A 20,424-nucleotide genomic window follows, 5' to 3' on the forward strand; every position below is an offset into this window, starting at 1 on the left:
CTTGATGAGTAACTTTAATGGTATTTCCTGGGAACTGCTTACTCTCACTCTTTTCCTGGGATTCTAAGGATCCGTCTTTATAGGTAATAAAGTTTATTTTAAAAGGCCACTAAATTTGATCCCATACTCTAAATGTACTATGTAGTCCTCACCAGGGTGCTGCTACCAAGGTTCTTGTTCTAGTATTTACTAGATTTTTATGAAATATCACCTCTCTCAATTATCAACTCAATTTGACAGTAATGATCTCTTGCTCATTATGAAATGCAATCCTAGGCTGCATTAATAAAGAGATAGAATCAAGATCACGTGAAGTTTAAGTACCCCTTTACAAAGCCTTAATATGGCCATACTTGGAATACTTGGCATCCAGTTTTGGTTACCACAATACAAAAAAGGTGTTCAGACTCTGGAAAAAGTGCAGGGAAGAGCAACAAAATGATTAGGGGGTGGAGGCTAAAACACGAATAATTGGGTATGTCTAGTCTGATGAAAAGGAGGACTTGGAGAACATGATAGCACTGTTTCAATATTTGAGGGGCTCCTAGAAAGACGAGGAGGTCAAACTATTTTCCAAAGAACCAAAAGGCAAGACAAGAAACAATGATTGAAAACTAAGGAGAGAAGCAACCTAGAACTAAGGAGAAATTTGCTAACGGTGTGGGCAATTAACCAGTGGAATAGCTTGCCTTTAGAAGTTGTGGGTGCTCCATCACTGAAGGCTTTCAAAAAAAAACCAAAAAAAAGACTGGAGAACCATTAGTCTGAAATTATATAGGGTCTCCTGCTTGAGCAGGGGGTTGGATTAGAAGATTTCTGACCCATCCAACTCTGTTACTCTATGTTCTAAATCAGTCAAAAATGCTCAAATTGAGTCTCACCACCTGATTACTCCTGAGATGTAGGCCAAATGTTTCCTGTTCAGCAATGCGCCAAAGACTATGCCATTTTGGGGTCCTTTTCCTGGTGCCGTAGCAAAACGATCCCTCATGTTTTTGCTGGAGCCTTCTAAATTTGTTTTACAACTTTAAGATGGCAATGCAGTCAGAGATAATCTGATACAGACAGAATTTCTAAAGGCAAAGTTGGATTGGTCAGCTTTAGTCCTGGCATCCTGGTCACAAGTTTGGGTTCTTTCTTTGTGATTCCCACAGATTGACGAAGGTTCATCATAATGCAAGCGTACCAAAAAATGGGATATGAAAGAACCCAACCAATTTCTAACATGTAGATTGTATAATATAGAGGAGGAGAATTGATCCAGTTTCAGGAAAGGGAAATGGCTTACTCTTCATATTACAGAAAAATACATTACTCAGTGAGTTTTGTTTATGTTGTCTTTATTGACTTGGCCTTTGTTGGCCTTTGACCAGATCCCTTCAACTTTAGGAGAATTTAACTGCTATGGCCCTTCAGAGAAGCCTTGATGTTGACACAGTGATGATTGTGTGATTGTATTAAATAAAAAGACTTACTACTCCTGCTTATCTTGTTCTCACTATAGGCACAAATTTTAAATTTGTGCATTAATTTGTCGCATTGATGTCAATTTATTGCTGACATAAATTCTTGTGAAGGCAGTCCTTATTTTGCTTGACAGAGCATACATGTTTTGTGTACTTTCAGTTCTTAGTAAGATCACTATGAATAAATGTTTAACATTTTGTCTTATGTGTTGTAATCACAGCATTAATTTGACAGATTGAGTAAATTATTTCCCTTTCACCAAGAAACATTTATTTTCTAAAGAAGCTTTTTGATCTGTCTAGTCAGACATTAACAGTCAAAATATACACTTGGATCATTAATGCATATTTGTATGCATTAATTTATTCACTCAATTTGGCTGCCACCAGTCTCAAACCTGCATTAATGTATTGCATAATTATTGTCAGAAATTTCTATCTTCCTATATGCAAAGTTTTGGATCAGCTCCCTATAAGTTACTTGCATAAGCTTTTCCTGCCCCACAAATAGGCTGTTGTTATTCTGGATATGCTGTGATATAAAACTCAATTTGCTGTAGGCGCAATACTTTATTTCTTTAAAGCACAAACTACTTTCTCTCCTAAACTCACCTATCTGGGGACTAGAAGAGAAAATGTTGGAAGATATTTCAACTTTAATTAGCACTGTTTTTTTAAGCTAGAAGTGAAATAAAAAGGCAAGATACATATTTTCCAATTATAAATGCACTTCCTAGAAAGTAGACATTTAACATAATTAGATCTACTTTAGAGTAAACATGTAGCATTTTATGGTTTGTTTGTTTCAGCAATGCAGTTCTTCTGTCTTAATCATAATAAAGCCCTATCAATGTTTCTTTCCCATGTTATTAAAAAAAAAGAATTTTCTAAATTGGTTTACGTTGTGTACTATTTTTCTATGAAACTGATAGAATATTTTTTCCCTCCAGTACTAATGTCGTTAACTGTTCTGGTTGGAGTAGAGTAGATGTAAAATACAGCATAGATTTAAAAAGAATACAGGTAGTCCTTGATTTCCCACAATTCATTTAGTGACCATTCAAAGTTAGCTGGACAACCAGCTAAATATGAGCCAGCAGTGTGCAGCAGCAGTCAAAAAAGCTAATGCAATCCCAAGTTGCATCAACAGAAGGATACAATCAAGTTCAAGTGAGGTACTAATACCACTCTATAAAGCCTTAGTAAGACCACATCTAGAGTACTGCATTCAGTTTTGTTCACCACATTATAAAAAAGATGTTGAGACTCTAGAAAAAGTACAGAGAAGAGCAACCAGGATGATTGGGGGACTGGAGGCTAAAGCATACAACGAGCAGTTGAAGGAACTGGGCTTGGCTAGTCTGGTGAAGAGAAGGACCAGGGGAGACATGATAGCTATAGTCTTCCACTATTTGAGGGGCTGCCACAGGGAGGAAGGGGCCAAGCTCTTTTCTAAAGCGCCTGTAGGCCAGACAAGGAATAATGGATGGAAACTGAAGAAGGAGAGATTTAACCTGGAAATAAGGAGAAACTTTCTGACAGTGAGAACAATCAACCAATGGAACAGCTTGCCCTCAGAAGTTGTGGGAGCACCATCACTTGAGACCTTCAAGAAGAGATTGGACTGCCATTTGTCAGAAATGGTGTAGGGTCTCCCACTTGGGCAGGGGGTTGGACTAGATGACCTACAAGGTCCCTTCCAACTCTGATTATCTGTTATCTGTAAGTTACAATGGCACTGAAAAAAATGATTTATGATTGTTTTTCACATTTATGATGGTTGCAGCATCTTCATGGTCAGGTGATCAAAATTCGGCCACTTAGCAACTGACTCATATTTATGGCAGCTGCAGTGTCCCAGAGTCATGTGATCTCCTTTTGAGACCTTCTGACAAGCAAAGCCAAAGGGGAAGCCAGATTTATTTACCAATTTAATTACTAACTTAACAACTGCAGTGATTCACTCCACATGTGTGACAAGAAAGGTCATAAAATGGGACAAAACTCACCAACAAACGTCTCACTTAGGAACAGAAATTTTGGGCTCAGTTGTGGTTATAAGTCGATTATTACCTTTACTCGGCATAGGCAAGAGACAACAAGCGGACAGCATTGTCAAAGTAGTTCAAGTACAAATGTAAGGCTATAACAAAATGTAGGTTACAGAGTTATTTGCTGGTTGGAAGCCTGAATCAAATGAGCTACAGTGATCAAGGGCCATAGGATCTGATACAACAATTCTGCCATTGTTCGTGTTTCAGCTTTTTGCATCTGGATATTGAATATGTAGCATAGCCTTCATTTAAGGAGGACTTCTTAGCCAGAGCTATAACGTCAGATCTAAAAACAAAGAGACTCAAATGAAAGTAAAGTAACCATTAAATCTATCTCTAGTCAGCAGGAAGAAATAACAAAACATTATTAGATTTTACATCATTAGGGGAAAATAAAATATTTTTAAAAAATAATTGACATGATTGGACAGTAGATAATATTTTCCAAATTCACCATAACTAATGAATACATAATGGAATGGGTATTCTAGAGAAAGATCTAGTGTTAAAGCAATTTAAGTGATATGATTTTTTTATAGCCAATTAAACAGAACATTGCGTTGAGTTTATGCAACTTTGGTAGGGGTGGGTCCACCCCGTGTTCTCTGCCTTTTGAAAAGGCTTTGTGGTTTGTGCACATATTGTGTTGCCTGTTTTGAAAGCCGAACTATTAGTATATAAATGTACACTTACATTTGCATTAACTTTATTTAATGACATTTTTCAAATTTGTATTGTTTTCAAAGGAAAGGCCATACTCTTTTTGGCATTCTAAATTATACTAAGACACCGGGGGGAAGTCGAAGACTTCGGTCTAATATTCTGGAACCTCTGATTGATGCTGATAGTATCAACACAAGATTGGATTCTGTTCAAGAGCTCCTTCAGGATGAGGAATGCTTTTTTCGTCTTCAGTCAGGTAAACAAATTCTGCTTTGCAAAAGGAATAAAATAGTTTATAGTTAGATTGGTGCAGCCTACAGGGAGTCATTGGCTTACAACAGTTCATTTAGTGACTGTTCAAAATTACAGCAGCATTGAAAAAAATGACGTTTGATCGTTTTTCACACTTATGATCATTGCAGCATTCCTCTAGTCACGTGATCAAAATTCAGGCACTCAGCAACTGACTCACATTTATGACCGTTGCAGTGTCCCAGGGTCATGTGATCATCCTTGATGGTCTTCTGACATGCGAAGTCATTGGGGAAACAAGATTCACTTAACAACTGCATTACTAACTTAACAGCTGCAGTGATTCATTTAACAATCGTGGAAAGAAAGATCATAAAATGGGGCAAAATTAATTGAACAAATATCTCACTTAATAACAGAAATTTTGGGCTCAATTGTGGTCGTAAATCAAGGACTACCTGTATCGTACTTTAATTTTCAAATCTTCTGAATGTATTAGTTTATATCATTAGTAAGTTAGCATTGTAAATAAATTACCCAAATGTAATAAGTTAGCAAGTTAAATATAGGACAGGGATTTTTAAAAATTATTTTACCTATGTTTAATTATAGCTTCAAGAACAGCCAAACAAAGAAATACAAGAGGCTCAGTAAATAAAAGGATAAAATTATGAAAAAATCCAGAGACAATAATGAAAAGGAGGTATCAGAGAATTTCAGAAAGGATTTTACAGCCTTCTTGTACAATTGATCATGTAAAAGAAAAGTGATTACTGTATAATCACAGGAGCAATGAAAATTTTCAATTGCCATTGGGTATATAACGAACATTTTAATAGCATATGTGATATAGATTCAACTTCTCTATCTGAGCACAAGCAAGTGCAGGAATTTAATCTATCTGACTAATTGTCATCCTAATTTGATAGTATACCTGTTCATGTCAAAGTAAAATATCTCCAATGGGAGCATTAAATATTTAGACCAAGGAACAAGGGAGCGATTGCACTGTAGAAAAATATGGAAAATACTAGCTCTATCAGTCTGAATATCTAAATCCCAAATTCTCTGCTTCAGTTCAGCCAGAGTTTAATCAAAGCAGAGAGTGCTGACAAGTAAGGGCTGCAGTACACCAAATCATTGTTAATTTGTCTCCTTAGGGTAGATCTAAACCTAACTGGTAATGTGAGATTTGCTCAAAGACTTCCATGAGCCAGAATTTATGCCAGCCAAATTGGACCATTATGTGCACGATCAAAAGGAATTATTTATATCTGTAAAAAAGGGGGGATAGCACAGTGGCCCACATACAGAATTTTATTTTATTTTTTTTGACAAAATTAAATGTTTACCAAGGCTTTTGCAGTTCATCAATTGAGAAATTCATTTTTTAACTTCAGAAGGTAAAACCTGGAGGTCATTCAGAGAGAGATTCATCAAGAAGCTGGACATGGGCTTTGTTGCCTTGGGACATAGTAAATTACCAAGAAAGTATGTAGTCCAAGTCTCTGGAGATTTGGTATTATTTTCAGAGTTAACTCTGGCTGGAAGTTGAGAAACAAGACTCCAAAACAGAGAATAATTTTTATTGATGACAGTCCACTGGATACTTTAGATTTTTCAAATTTGTGGGGTTTTTTCCCCCTTTAAAATCTTCTTATAGTCCTTCTTTAAAGACTAAAATGTTTCATGTTAGGGAGAATCATTATCTATATAGGCATTTTTTAAAGCTAGAATTACATTTTGAGTCAAGATTGGATCAGTTGTTAAACTGATGTGAAGAAGATTGCTGGGCAGGCTAAGTATACTTTTGGACAAGGGTAATGACTCTTTGATAAGTAGAGATTATTTCATGGGGGTTGACTGACTGCATATGGATTGTTCTAGGAGAGTAGTTAATGGGGCAGCAAAAAAACAGAAAAAGTGCCATGGACAGTTTACTAATCCAAATCAGTCTGTTTCCTGTCTGAAGGGATGAATCATTGAATGGTCTTGAGTAGCTAGGTTCAATTAAATGAAAAGCAAAGACACCCGTGTGAATGATATGTGATCATTCTCGGGACAAAGAGTGTAAAGTTGTTGGAAAATATTTACAGGAAAGGGCGAAGATGTTTGTAATTAGTATTGTCAGACCTCCAGAACACAGCAATAGCACCAAAACAATCATCTCACAATGGTATCTATGTCCATTGTCTTGTTTGCCATTATTTCCTAACCCCACATCACGTTTATAAGATATTGTTATTTCATGGTGTAATTGGAGAAAGGAAAAAGGAAATGGAGGCAAATATTTTTACATTCCAGCAAATATGATTTCCACATGTACAGGAAACAGGTTCCATCTCAGTATTGATTATGTTATCACAAATCTAATTTCTGCTCTTTTAATAAAAAACATGAAACTTAAAATACACGTATCTTCAAAACATTTTGAACTTGAATAATTATGTACATGTGTATAAATAAACCCTAGAATTTAAGTTTAACTGGTTTGTGGATCAAACTAAAAGTTCTGTTTGATTTTTCCCCCCAGTTATAGGAAGATTTTTGGACACTGAACAATTACTTTCAGTTTTAGTACAAATTCCAAAGCAGGATACGGTATGTTTATAAATATTTTTATGGAATACATTATAAATATCTATTCATTATCTGTCTCTATTGCTTATCTGTCTTAGAGAATTCTGTTCTCATAGTAAATACAAATCTTTTCTAAAAAGATTTTCAGATATGAATACACAGACATACATATATTGAGATATGGTATTTTTATCCTTTGCATTATGCTAGAAGTGTTGGATTCTCTATAATTTATTTATAAAAAAATTTAGCTTGGCAGTTATGATATTGCTATCTTCTAATATGCACAATAGAATTTAGTTATTTCATCTTCACTAAAGTAAATATATAATTTAGTTTTAATTACACAAAATTAAACTCTTAAGATTTTTTGTTTGTTTTTTTATCAATAATCAAATGGCTAATTATTTAGTATTATATTGGATGACTGTAAAATTATCTATAATTAGTAGGAAATGAAATGAAAGTCTTTATTTAAAGACTCTACAAATCAGAAGAAATAGTTGTTGCTCAACTTGGAAACCATATCTCTCTTTTTTCCTTCCCCTTATTTCCTTCCCATTTTTCTTCAAAACTTGACAGTATGAGATTACCCAATGTTAATACTAGAGGGATGCACTGTAGTGTAACACTGCCAAACTAAACACCCTAAGAACGAACAATTTATAGGAGAAAGGAAATACCTTTTAACATTTTTTTCTAACATACATCTGGTTATTTTGCTTACAAGGAAAATAGTAATGACAGTTAAACACAAATAATTATGATAATAAACAGTATCTAGGCTGTTTTCTACTATACCAACAATAATGTGATGTATTTTTAAAATAGGTTAATGCATCTGAATCAAAGATAACCAATTTAATTTATCTGAAGCATACTTTGGAACTTGTGGAGCCTTTCAAGGTATTATATCCTAAAATATTATGTAAATGCCAATTATGGTTATAATTTTATTAATTCTTAAATCAAGGAATAAACACTATTAAATCAGAACTTTATACTCTATCATGTTACTACACCAGTGGGAGGAATTGCTTTTCTTCTATTTAAAATATTACTATCATGCCACCCAGAATGTGATACAGCTAAGCTAAACAGAAGATAATGGAGACACTAGGATATCACCTGATCCTTAAATATAACAAATATCTGTGTACCTAAATATACCCCAGTACATAGTCACACACTGAACTCTCAGATTGTCCAATCCCTGTATATTTATCTGCTGGACTGTGTATTCATTGCTTGAAGCTATCTAATAATCATGGGTTTATATATGTGTGCTCAAGAAAGCAGATTAAAAATAGGTGGAAGGAAATTCAGAGGGAGCATGTTTAATTTTTGACCAAAGCATACCCAGGAACTTACAGGTGGTCCTCGGTTTATGACCACAATGGAGTCCAAAATTTATGTTGTTAAGTGAGGTGAGTTTTGTTACTTGAGTTTTGTCCCATTTTATGACCTTTCTTGCCACACATGTGGAGTGAATCACTGCAGTTGTTAAGTTAGTAATTCAGTCGGTAAATAAATCTGGCTTCCCTTTTGGCTTTGCTTGTCAGAAGGTCTCAAAAGGAGATCACATGACCCTGGGACACTGCAACTGCCATAAATATGAGTCAGTTGCTAAGTGGCTGAATTTTGATCACATGACCATGAAGATGCTGCAATGGTCATGAGTGTGAAAAATGGTGATAAGTCACTTTTTTCAGTGCTGTTGTAACTTTGAATGGTCACTAAATGAACTGTTGTAAGTCAAGGACTACCTGTACTTCCTTGTAGTGAAAATGGTAGAGCATAACTGCCTCTCCATAACCTGAGTATCATTTCCAGGCTGTCAAACTGAACTCTATTAGATAGCAAGAATAATCTGTTTTCCTCAAAATGATCATATGGAAAAGGCACATAACGCTTCAAAGGCATTTTACCAATAATATTGTTCATATATTTTCCACAGAAACTGGAAGTGGACTGGCTGCATATAGAGAATCTTTGATAGAGATTCTTTATAACTTTTAGAACCAATCTGTTATATAACCTTTATGCTTGATTCTTGTCGTTTATGCTTACTTAAAAGTTCATACTTGGTGGAATTATTATCTGGTAAATAATTAATACCCCTTCAAGGAAAAGAATAGTCTCTTTATAACTGCTGTAATCCTGATCACTCTTGTGGAATATATTTGCCAGAAGAACATCAGATGTGGGATCTTTTGAATATATTTTTAGTTGCTCATGCAAAAATATAAGCTTAGCCAATCACCCATGTCCTAATAACATACAGATAGAGCTACTGCAATTGTTTGATAGTTTACTCCTATGAAAATTCATAGAATTTTAACCTTTAAATAGGTTTGGATCCACTATCCACTATCATTGTGTGCACATACCTATCAGGCAATTAATAGATCTATTAAACTATGATATAAATCAAAACTATCTTTTAGAGTACCTGCTTGGAGGGCTTTCATGTCCTGAAATAAACTGGATAGTAACAATTATTAATACTTATGAGTCAGGATATCTTGTCGTGGCATTCACTTCTTTCTGCCTGTTTACCAGAAATCAGTGTTATTTTTCTGAGTTTATCATGAAAGCTTTTTAATATAATTTCATTAAGGTAAACTAATTAACAAACAGACAGTATGACTGACACAACAGTCATGCAAACAACAGGAATAATCTAACTTTGTAGCTAATAATGTGATTTACAAAGAAAAAAGAGGGAGAGTCCTGGAAAATTTAAAGAAAATTTTAAAAATTGACATATTACTTAGAAGCCTTCTTTCTTTTATCAAAAAAAAAAAAAAACCTGCTTTTCTAAATGAAAATTGACAAAAGATAAATATCAGTTATTTTCTGCAAATCAGGTGCAGATTTTGCCTTTGACAGTTGTATGATGATTTTTTTGTCAGCTCCTGAGCCCCTGTTTTGATAAATTCTAAATACTAATACAGTTAGTGGTATATTTTATGACATAGCTAAAAATCTATGCATATTTAATATGATTCAGTGTGGTGGGATTCAATTTTTTTTTTACTATTGGTTCTGTGGGCGTGGCTTGGTGAGCATGGCATGGGAAGGATACTGTAAAAGCTCTAGTCAGAGGTGGTATTTGCCAGTTCTCCAAACTACTCAAAATTTCTGCTACCGGTTCTCCAGAACTGGTCAGAACCTGCTGAATACCACCTCTGATTCAGAGTTATTTTACTAATTCAATTGATACCTACCTCATAAAAAATACTACTAGGACAAATAAAAACCATATGCATTAAAGTTCTAAACCTGAGTTGCATTTCTAATTACAGGAGGATTTTAAACAATTAAATACTGTTTTCTTCAACATATTATTAATTTAATTTTCTTCAATTTATATTTTATTATATTGATACAGATAATATTTTTAGTAATGGCTTGGTTTAGGTAATCATTTTTGTGGTTAAATTTGCATGAATCAATTTTTTAAAGTGATTACGTTTTAAATTACTTGGTTGAAACTATTTAAGCCAATTCTTTTGTGCATATATTTATTATACTGTAATTTTTATTTACTTATATTTTAAATAATTTTTAAAAATAAAGTTATATTTCTTTCCATCCAAACCTTAGTGAAATAAGATAGTAATACATTAACATTCCTCTACTCTTGTTTATAAATATTTTAATTTTATTTAAACAGGAAGCCTTAAAAAGCTATAAGACGCCATTGTTAAAAGCTTATTATAGTTCTTTGGAAGATAGCAGGTACTATATTATAAATACAGTTTTATATCTAACATTTTACACCAGACAATAAAAATTAAAGTTACTATTCATTGTAATTGTTGGTATTACTCATGTCAAGAATGTAGTAGTATTTAGATTTTAGTGTCATTATTAACTTGTTTTAAACATATCTATCATAATGAAACTGTAAGTAACTAAAGAATCCTGACAGAAATAGTATCATTTGAAGATAAATAGTTTTATAAATAATAATGAAAAATAAATATTGCATAAGGCAATTTAACATATATGAACATAGTGAGATTATAAAAATATCAGAGTTGGGATAAATTTTGATAGTTAATACATTGAAAATATAACCGTCAATTATGTATAATTTCTCTAGGTTTGGAATCATTCTTGAAAAGATTAAAACTGTTATTAATGATGATACAAGATACACAAAAGGATGTTTGAATATGAGAACTCAAAAGTGCTATGCGGTGAAACCTAATATTAATGAATTTCTTGATATAGCACGAAGAACGTACACTGAAATTGTGGATGATATAGCTGGTATGGGAAGTCAATTTAGAATAATAATTTATTAGAATATATTTGTTTGTTTATTTGTTTCTTTATTATTAAATGTACTTGCCACCAACTCACCATGGGGCTGGCTTACAACAATAGAAAGTGAAATTACAAAACATGTAAATTTAACAATAAAAATAAATAGTACAGCAATATATATGCTTTAATAATTTACAATATAGTGCAGAGTATTAGTGCATACAGAAATATGTTCCTTATGAATAAATATATGAATGTATATTTAAGGAAATGTAGTCTTAAATTTTAAGTGTTCATGTCAAATAAGAAAATTATTTACAGATTGTAAAATGTTATTCACATTGGGCAACATCTCCTAGAATATTCTTCTTTCAGGACCATTTTGAAATAAATAGGAATTGTCTCATTGGTCCTATGCAACCAAAGCTTTAATAATTTCTTTATATTTATTAGCCAGCTGACAAATGAAAAAAGTGATATCAGAAAGAAGCAAGTATAGAACAGGTGATAGATATGCAATATAAGAATAGAATAGAAAGGAGAGTTACGTGTGAGATAAATTGGTTTTTTATAGATCATGACAGAGCTAGTGTATGGAACAAGAATCTCTACTTGTGGCCTTCTAGGTCATATTGTATCGGTCCTCCCTTCCTCCCTCCCTCCTCTCTGTTTCAAATTTATTTGTGGGAAAGGCCTATCATTATTCTGTCTTCTTATTGATGTATAAAAATGTCATGATTAGTTTTAGTGCCCATACAGTGATTAGTGATTACTGATTAGTTTTAGTGCCCATACAGTGTGGTTGACTGTCATAACCAAAATATTTATTTATACCTTGCAATTAAGGAATGATAACACAACTTGCAGAAAAACATAACCTTCCTTTGAAAACAAGTTTTAGTTCAGCTCGAGGATTTTTTATCCAGATGAGTGCTGATTGTGCAGCAGTACACAATGGTCAACTTCCTTCAGAATTTACCAAGGTAAGCAATTTGAAAATGTTGGATCTCAAATCTATTATTTTATTTTTATTTATATGATTTTCATCCTGTATTTAGTATTTTATAAGTAACTCAAGGCAGCAGACATACATAATTCTCCTTCTTCCTCCTATTATTGCCACAATAAAAAATAAAAAAGCCTAATCTCTCTTGAAAAAAATATACAGCACAGATAAGTGATTACCTATCAGCTCAAAATCAAATCCCACAACTACCACAACCACTACCTCAACTACAATCACAACTACAACCAAAAATAACCACCAAACCACAGCCACAATTACTATCCCATCAAATAATCCCATAAATAATATCTCCTTACTCATCAAAGACATCATTGAATGTGAACAGAAATGTCCAAATGCCATCTTATTTGGTCTCGAAGACGACATCACCAAAGTTCACAATATCATAAGCAACTCAAATACAACAAACAGCTCTCCTGCAGATATCATTGAAATAACCAGAGATGGCTCTGAGTACAAATACAATGACGGATCTGTGGCCCCAAGATTTTGTAGAGTTGTTTGCAAAAATGAGTCCAGCAAACGTATATTTATTCATACAATAAAAGCCATTGCAAAATCCAATCCCACCCATAAAAAACTTCACTCAAGACCAGACTTATCCATACTGCAAAGAATCCGCTCCTGTGAACTCTGCGCAGAACTCAAAAACGGTCTAGACAATGGAGAAAAGGATCTATACATTGACTACAGAGCTGATTGCATCAAAAGAAAGTCGCACAACCCACAACTCCGCATCCAACCCCACCCATCCAATCCAACATCACTCAAAACTAGGCACGCATGCCCCTAACTACCTCTATTCCAACCACAACTGACCTTAAATGCAAGCTACTCAATGCAAGAAGCCTTGTAAATAAAATACCTGAATTTCTCCTCTTACTAAATACGGCTAAATTCAACATTATATTTGTCTGTCAAACAAATATACCCAGGAGTTTGCTATTCCTGAGACCATCGTCTGTGACTGTCCTTAAATATCATATTTCGGTTCTTACTATGTTACAGAGCCCCTGGTTATGACATCGAAATGCAAACAAGTTAAATACACTAATAACATGGGCAGCATCCTGCCCACACGCCTTTATCTTTTTTGGTGACTTCAATCTACCTCATATTAACTGGACCCTTAATGAACCCGTACAACTGAACCCACACATGCAACCTTCTACAATGCAGTAACAAATCAGGGACTAGAACAACTTGTAATCAACAACACGAGACTTAACAACTGCCTCAATAGTTGTTAATACTTCTGCAATAGTTTGAATTCAATTTATGGAATACAAATCAAAGAACCCTTTTCCAACAGTGACCACAACATGATTGACTTTTGTCTCAACATACGTCCACACAAAAATCATCACAACGACAGAATCCCCAATTATAACTTCAAAAAAGGCCACTATGATCTTATAAACAACGATCTCTCATCCCTTGATTGGCAATTTCTATTCACTGGATACAATACTATAGAAGACCATTGCAACACATTTTTACTTGAAGTCAAAAGAGTCATCAAACTATATGTACCAATAACAACTCCCAAAACAAGAAAAAACAAATTACCCATAACAATAAGGAAGCTTCAATCCAAAAGAAATCACTTTGGCGGAAAAACAAATCTGGTCATGTTGCCAACTTCAAAAGCCGACACAAAAATTTATGCCACCAGATAAAGACTGAATGCACCAATTATCACATTAAACAAGAGGAAAATCTTCTACGCACCAATTCCACCTGTGCTTTCTACAATTTTGTAAACAACAAACTAAAAGAATCAAGGTCCATCCCACCCCTGAAAGTACCTAATGGTAAAGACTGCAATGATGACACTATTAAATCCAACCTCTTTAACACTTTCTTTGGCTCAGTATTTGTAAACAGCAATGGATCAAGCCCAGTACTTCCTAGCTGAACCATAGACAACTACAGTGATCTAATACATATTGATTTTACAGAAGACAATGTTAAAAAAGCACTATGCAATCTAAAACCATCTCTATCTATTGGACTGGATGGAATATGTGCCTACTTCTTAAAAAAGCTATCCACTGCCATAGCCGAACCTCTAAGCATAATCTTTGAAAAATCGTTCAGGACCAGCTCCTTGCCAAAACTATGGTCACAAGCCACGGTCATCCCCATCTTCAAAAAGCGAGACCCCAGCCTAGTTGAAAATTACAGACCAATCTCTTTATGCTGCGTCACCTGTAAAGTCATGGAATCAATTATTAACCAATCCATCATCCTCTACTTGGAGACAAACAACCTACTCTCTAATAAACAATTTGGTTTCAGAAAAAAACTATCCTGTAATCTGCAATTCTTACACTGCAAAACATATGGACTACACAACTCGATCAGGGCAAAGCAATAGACACGATCTACATAGACTTCTGTAAAGCCTTTGATTCAGTGGTACAGACAAACTACTCCTAAAACTAAAATCTTATGGTATCTCTGGACACCTGCATTACTGCATAGAAGCATTCCTGTCAAACAGACAACAAATGGTCAAAATTGGGAGCATCCTATCAAATTCTGTACCTGTCAACAGTGGTGTCCCTCAAGGCAATGTTCTAGGACTAACTCTTTTCATACTCTACATAAATGACCTCTGATCATATTAAGAGCAACGGCGTTCTCTTCACTGATGATGTAAAGCTATTCAACACCACAGACAATACTGCTACCCTTCAAAAAGACCTTGACTATGAATCAGAATGGTCAAACAAATGGCAACTTCAAATCTCAACAAATAAATGCTCTGTCTTACATATTGGAAAAAAAATCAGAAAATAAAATACAAGCTGAATAGTCAAGACCTTGTTGATGATCCAAACTCTGTCAAGGATCTTGGAGTGCTCATCTCTAATGATCTCAGTGCTAGAGCCCACTGTAACTACATAGCCAAAAAGGCGTTAAGAGTTGTTAACCTAATCTTATGTAGCTTTTTCTCTGGTAATATTACACTAATAACTAGAGCATACAAAACATTTGCTAGACCAATACTCGAATACAGCTCATCAGTCTGGAACCCACATTACGTATCTGATTTTAACACAGTTGAGAAAGTCCAGAAATATTTCACAAGAAGAGTTCTCCACTCCTCTACTAGTTGCAGAATACCTTATGCCACCAGACTTGAAATTCTAGACCTAGAAAACCTAGAACTTCGCCGCCTTCGGTCCGATCTAAGTATAGTATATAAAATCATACATTGCAATGTCCTACCTGTCAATGAATACTTCAGCTTCAACCATAACAATACAAGAGCAAACAATAGATACAAACTCAAGGTTAATCGCACCAAACTTGATTGCAGGACATACGACTTCAGCAACAGAATGGTCAATGTCTGGAATACTCTACTTGACTCTGTGATTTCTTTCCCAAACCCTAAAAACTTTAACCTTAGACTGTCTACTATTGACCTCACCCCTTTCCTAAGAGGACTGTAGCGGGCATGCATAAGCGCACCAACGTGCCTACCATCCCTGTCCTATTGTTTCTTTTATTTTATTTTATTTTATTTTTCTTATATGTATCCATGTATTCATAACTATGTTTTTACTTATACCTGTTATCTTGTAAGCAATTGACAAACCAAATAAAATAAATAAATAAATAAACAACAACCTCGTAAGGTTGTTGATGAGGGAGTGACCCAGCTGGCTTTTATGTCTAAGATATTAAAATTATAATTAACTAATGTATTTTTTCACTAAAGAATATTGTTGCTTTTAATAAAAATAACAAAGTCTATGAAGTAATGCATTGTATTTTTATTTTATTATTGCCATAATCAGAATAATTTGTATAGACTGAATTTCATTTGTAGTCTGTTTTCAGTATTTGTGTAATGTTGAAGCACCGTATAATAGAAGGTACTGACTGAATTTGCTGCCTTTGTATATCATGACTGGGATAAAAAAATATCTTTTATCATTTATTACTATTTATCTTTTAATAATGAACAGTATTATCATCATAGCTTACTAATGCTTTAATTTTGTGTCCTTGCTTTGTTACTTAGTATAATTAGCTGAATCGTTTAAAAAAATAATCAAGATATTTCTATTTCTATTTTATCTTTTTTTTATTTTATGTTTATTTTATGATCATGATCATGATTTATCACTTGTTGCTTGCATATACACTGAGAGCTTATCCACTGGAGAAAAATTTCTTGTTTGTCCAATCATACTTGGTCAATAAATAATTTTAATCTATTATAAAGAATTCTATTCTATTATAAAGAATTCTATTCTATTGTACTCTATTTTAGCACACACTTTAGAGATAATTTTTAGTTGATCTTTGGGAATTAGGAGTAGGAGTATTCAGTATATTTAATATATTTTAATGTTCAATTTGAAAATTTCCCACAGATTACTAAAATGAAAAATGTATATAGTTTTACTTCACCTGATTTAATGAAAATGAATGAAAGATGCCAGGAATCCCTGAGAGAAATCTATCACATGACTTACTTGTGAGTAACAATTATATTGATTATTCTAAGTAGAATCACTGTGTTAAATGATAGTGAGGCTTTTAAAATTGTTGTCATGAAGAACCATAGACTATAAAGTTTTTAAGACTGGGACTGTGCCTCAATTCTGGAGCCCAAAGACCTGGCTTTTTAGAAGTTTTAGGACCTGTTCCTGTCTTCATGATTCAGTCTCTACTTCAGCCTTGATTGTACAATGTACATAATTTAGATGCCTGCCAATAATCAGACACCAAAATGGGTGCTACATATAAGCAAATACAGTACTGTAATGTCTTAAATGTGTTTCATCTGGCCTTCCCAGAATTTTTTTAAAAAATTTATTTATGTTTTGCATTTCTGGACTGACCATTTCCCTCAAAGAGGGATTCTGGCACTCTTTATCAGCAGCCTCTACCAAAGAAATGAAATATTACTGAAAACTTAGAATTTTGAAGGCAAGAAGTCTTTAAGAGCCATCTTGTGTTATCTGTACAAAATGTCACTGGTCTTGTGACAAGCTGTATAGCAGACACACAAGTGATTTATATTTTATATCTCATTTATTATATCCTTGTGTGTGAGTGTGTGTGTGTATGTGTTTATACACACACAAACACTCCAAAAGTAATTTAACACAAGCCAGAAGGAATAAAAATAGAGTTTCGTAAATTTAGTTTCCCCTTTAAATGAAATGTTTTGTTTGATAATTGGATCAATTCTTAGTGTATTAAATAAAGAATGTATATGCAACATTTCATTCACATTTCAACTCACCTCTGGCATTCGCTAAAAACAACTGGAACAGGTTTGACCCATTTCCAAAGAATAGGTACAGTATATGTAGCTAGGTAAGCTTACTTGCCTGATATCATGACCAGACTAATGAGCATATCTAATGATGTAATTAGAGAATATATTTCTATATCACTTAGTGATATAGGTAGTTAAGGAGCTAGACAACTGAAGGCATAAAAGAGAAATCATTTACAAAGCTTTTTATTTTTCTGTCCTCCATTTTGTAAAAAGGTGATTAGAGCTTGATCCAGTAAATCAATCTGCAGACTATTTCTCCCGAGTTGTATTCTATTGTGGTCACGAAAGAAAGAAAAAAGTGCTAAAATCAACTCTTTCACTGTGGAGCCAGAAAAGGAGCATCTCAATTCTAGTCACAAACTGACTTACCAAGAAAGAAGGCTGCTTGTAGGTTTATTATCTTGATGCCTCCAGAGATACCGCAAGCAAAGTTTAAAGACACTAGTCTCAATGTTAGCCCTTGAGTGACTAATATTCTATGGCATGCAATCAGGCCTAAGAGTTATTAAACATGCCATTTATCTTTGAATTTGTCTACTTTGTCTGTTTAATAAAGCCATTGAAATGATTGCATAATCAATACACTTTGCAGCAATTGATTTCTATAAATTAATTATGCATTATATGAAGAAACATAAAAACATTCTTCCTTATGCTCTACATCAAATGCTAATAAATTTTATAGAGTGACTATATGAGAGTTTCATAAAAATTGCGCTGTTTTTAATACCCTTCATAACTGCATGCACTTTATGAGCATTTTCTATATTATTTTAAAGGACCACATGGATTTTCCTCACAGGAAAGTTTCTGTAATCTTTTAAAGCTGCTGTGTCTTTTAGTTGGGTAAATTTTATTTAAAATCCCACTAAACAACCAAGCTAACAACTATATTAATTTATATGACATCAAATTGTAGTAGCAAATTTATTTTAGCTCATTTATTATTAGCCTCACATCCAAAATATTTCTCTTTCAATATTGATGCCTCCAAAATTGTTGTTTTCATTGAACCACGGTAACTTAATTTCAAAATTCCAGTCATTCAAAGGTCTTCTAGAACCCTAAGGTTTTTAAATGGGCTTGCTCAAAGAACAATAGGAACCACTTGAGAGTCATACAGAACCTGTTGGCCATTAAATGTATCATCTGGTATTATAATATTCACTTAAGTCATTTCTTTAAAACAGGGCTATCAGTAGATTTCTTTAAAACAGGGCAATCATAATCAGTAGATTATGTTTCTCTTAAATTAGATATATACATTAACAAATACATATCTCAGCCAAGCATTCCTAAAACAAAGCATTGTTTAGAGATTGCAACCTCTAAAAGTCCTGCGTTTGACAATTTTAAATTTTTGTCCCTTAAAATGGAGATAAGTTAATTCACAGCTTTGGATCCTGAAGATCCAAAACCTGCTTTGATCAGCTTATGTCACATTTCTAATATTTCTTTTTCCCTTTTCAGAATTTCTTTACTGACTGTTAGGGCCTTCTTTATGATTTCAGATTATATTCCTTGGCATGTTAACCCATGAACCCTAAACATGCATTTTGCATTTCAGATTTTTGAATCTGAAAATGTCTGATAGTAAAGTGTATTTTCATAAGATAACCAAGTCCCTTTTATACCAATACTAGTTTATTTCTAATATTTGCAAAATATTTCCAGCCTTAATTGTTATTCAGTTCTGATAAGGTATGATGTAATAATGTCATTATTTTGTGCCACATAAATTCTACCAACAATTTTTTAATATTACAGTTATGTAAAGGAAAATTTCTTAGACTATAGTGATACATTTATTAATAGTAAATTACTTTAAACGGTAAAATAATACTTATGCTTGTTTACAGGATAGTGTGCAAACTATTGAGTGAAATCTATGAGCATATCCATTGCTTGTACAAACTCTCTGACACTGTCTCTATGCTAGATATGTTGCAGTCATTTGCCCATGCTTGCACACTGTCTGACTATGGTAAGTAATTTTGTTTCTTAAAACAACTCCCACTGAAACTTACACCAATTATTTTTTTAAACCATATCTTCAAAGTAATTCACTACAATAGTCCTTGTTTTTTTAGCAACTGCCTTGCTTAGTGACAGTTCACAGTTACAATGGTGATCAAGTTTCAAAGTTTTTTTTTATGCCCAATCCTCACATTTAGAACCATCACAAGTCTATAAAGCAAAACAAAAAAGCTGAAGTAAAATCATAAGCATAGTTGCAGTTTCACTTAATGATCACTTTGATTAACAGTCAAGTTGTTCGTCTTAATGGTAGTTGCTAAACAAGAACTACTTGTAGTTCTAATATAATGGAAAGAAATACTTAAGTAATGTAAAAAAAAAATAAACAATAGTATCAAGCATAATCTTACTGCCTCATTGAATCAGCATGCAAGTTCCTAAGATGTATTTTACAGTACTGTCATATTATGACAGCCCATACCTTAACTGTAGGAATTTTTTGGCACACAGATTAATATTTGGGTAAATACTATCATTCTATTATAACAAAGTTAAAGATAGAATACATAATATTTGAAAACCTTCTTGGAAGGATCTTATTAACAGTGTTGATAAAGGTTGAAGTGTGTGAACATATTGCTCTCGAGGTATTCCACAATTCTGACAATGGACGTCTCAGAATATCGTATCTCAAAAGAAATTATTTTTAAAATAGCAGTTTCCTATTACTTTCTTTGTTTATACTTCATTCCTGCCACAGTTCTGATTTCTAAAATAAATACGCAACTGGAAAATTATATAGATTAGACTTATATT

General features: G+C 33.5%; 1 protein-coding gene across 1 annotated transcript in view; it reads left to right on the forward strand.

The window, feature by feature from the left end:
• The window catches only part of MSH4 (mutS homolog 4), a 55,112-nt gene that overhangs the window by 26,381 nt on the left and 8,307 nt on the right, over positions 1-20,424 (forward strand). The window contains exons 7-14 of the mRNA XM_026679302.2: positions 4,267-4,439; positions 6,969-7,036; positions 7,847-7,921; positions 10,695-10,759; positions 11,127-11,296; positions 12,140-12,276; positions 16,715-16,818; positions 19,491-19,615. Of these exons, the coding sequence (XP_026535087.2) occupies positions 4,267-4,439; positions 6,969-7,036; positions 7,847-7,921; positions 10,695-10,759; positions 11,127-11,296; positions 12,140-12,276; positions 16,715-16,818; positions 19,491-19,615 (917 nt within the window). The remainder of the gene's footprint in view (positions 1-4,266; positions 4,440-6,968; positions 7,037-7,846; positions 7,922-10,694; positions 10,760-11,126; positions 11,297-12,139; positions 12,277-16,714; positions 16,819-19,490; positions 19,616-20,424) is intronic.

The sequence above is a fragment of the Notechis scutatus genome, chromosome 3 (genome assembly GCF_049901735.1).
Source record: "Notechis scutatus isolate UNSWTSFEM ecotype Mainland chromosome 3, rNotScu1.2, whole genome shotgun sequence".
In the NCBI taxonomy this organism is placed as follows: Eukaryota; Metazoa; Chordata; class Lepidosauria; order Squamata; family Elapidae; genus Notechis; species Notechis scutatus.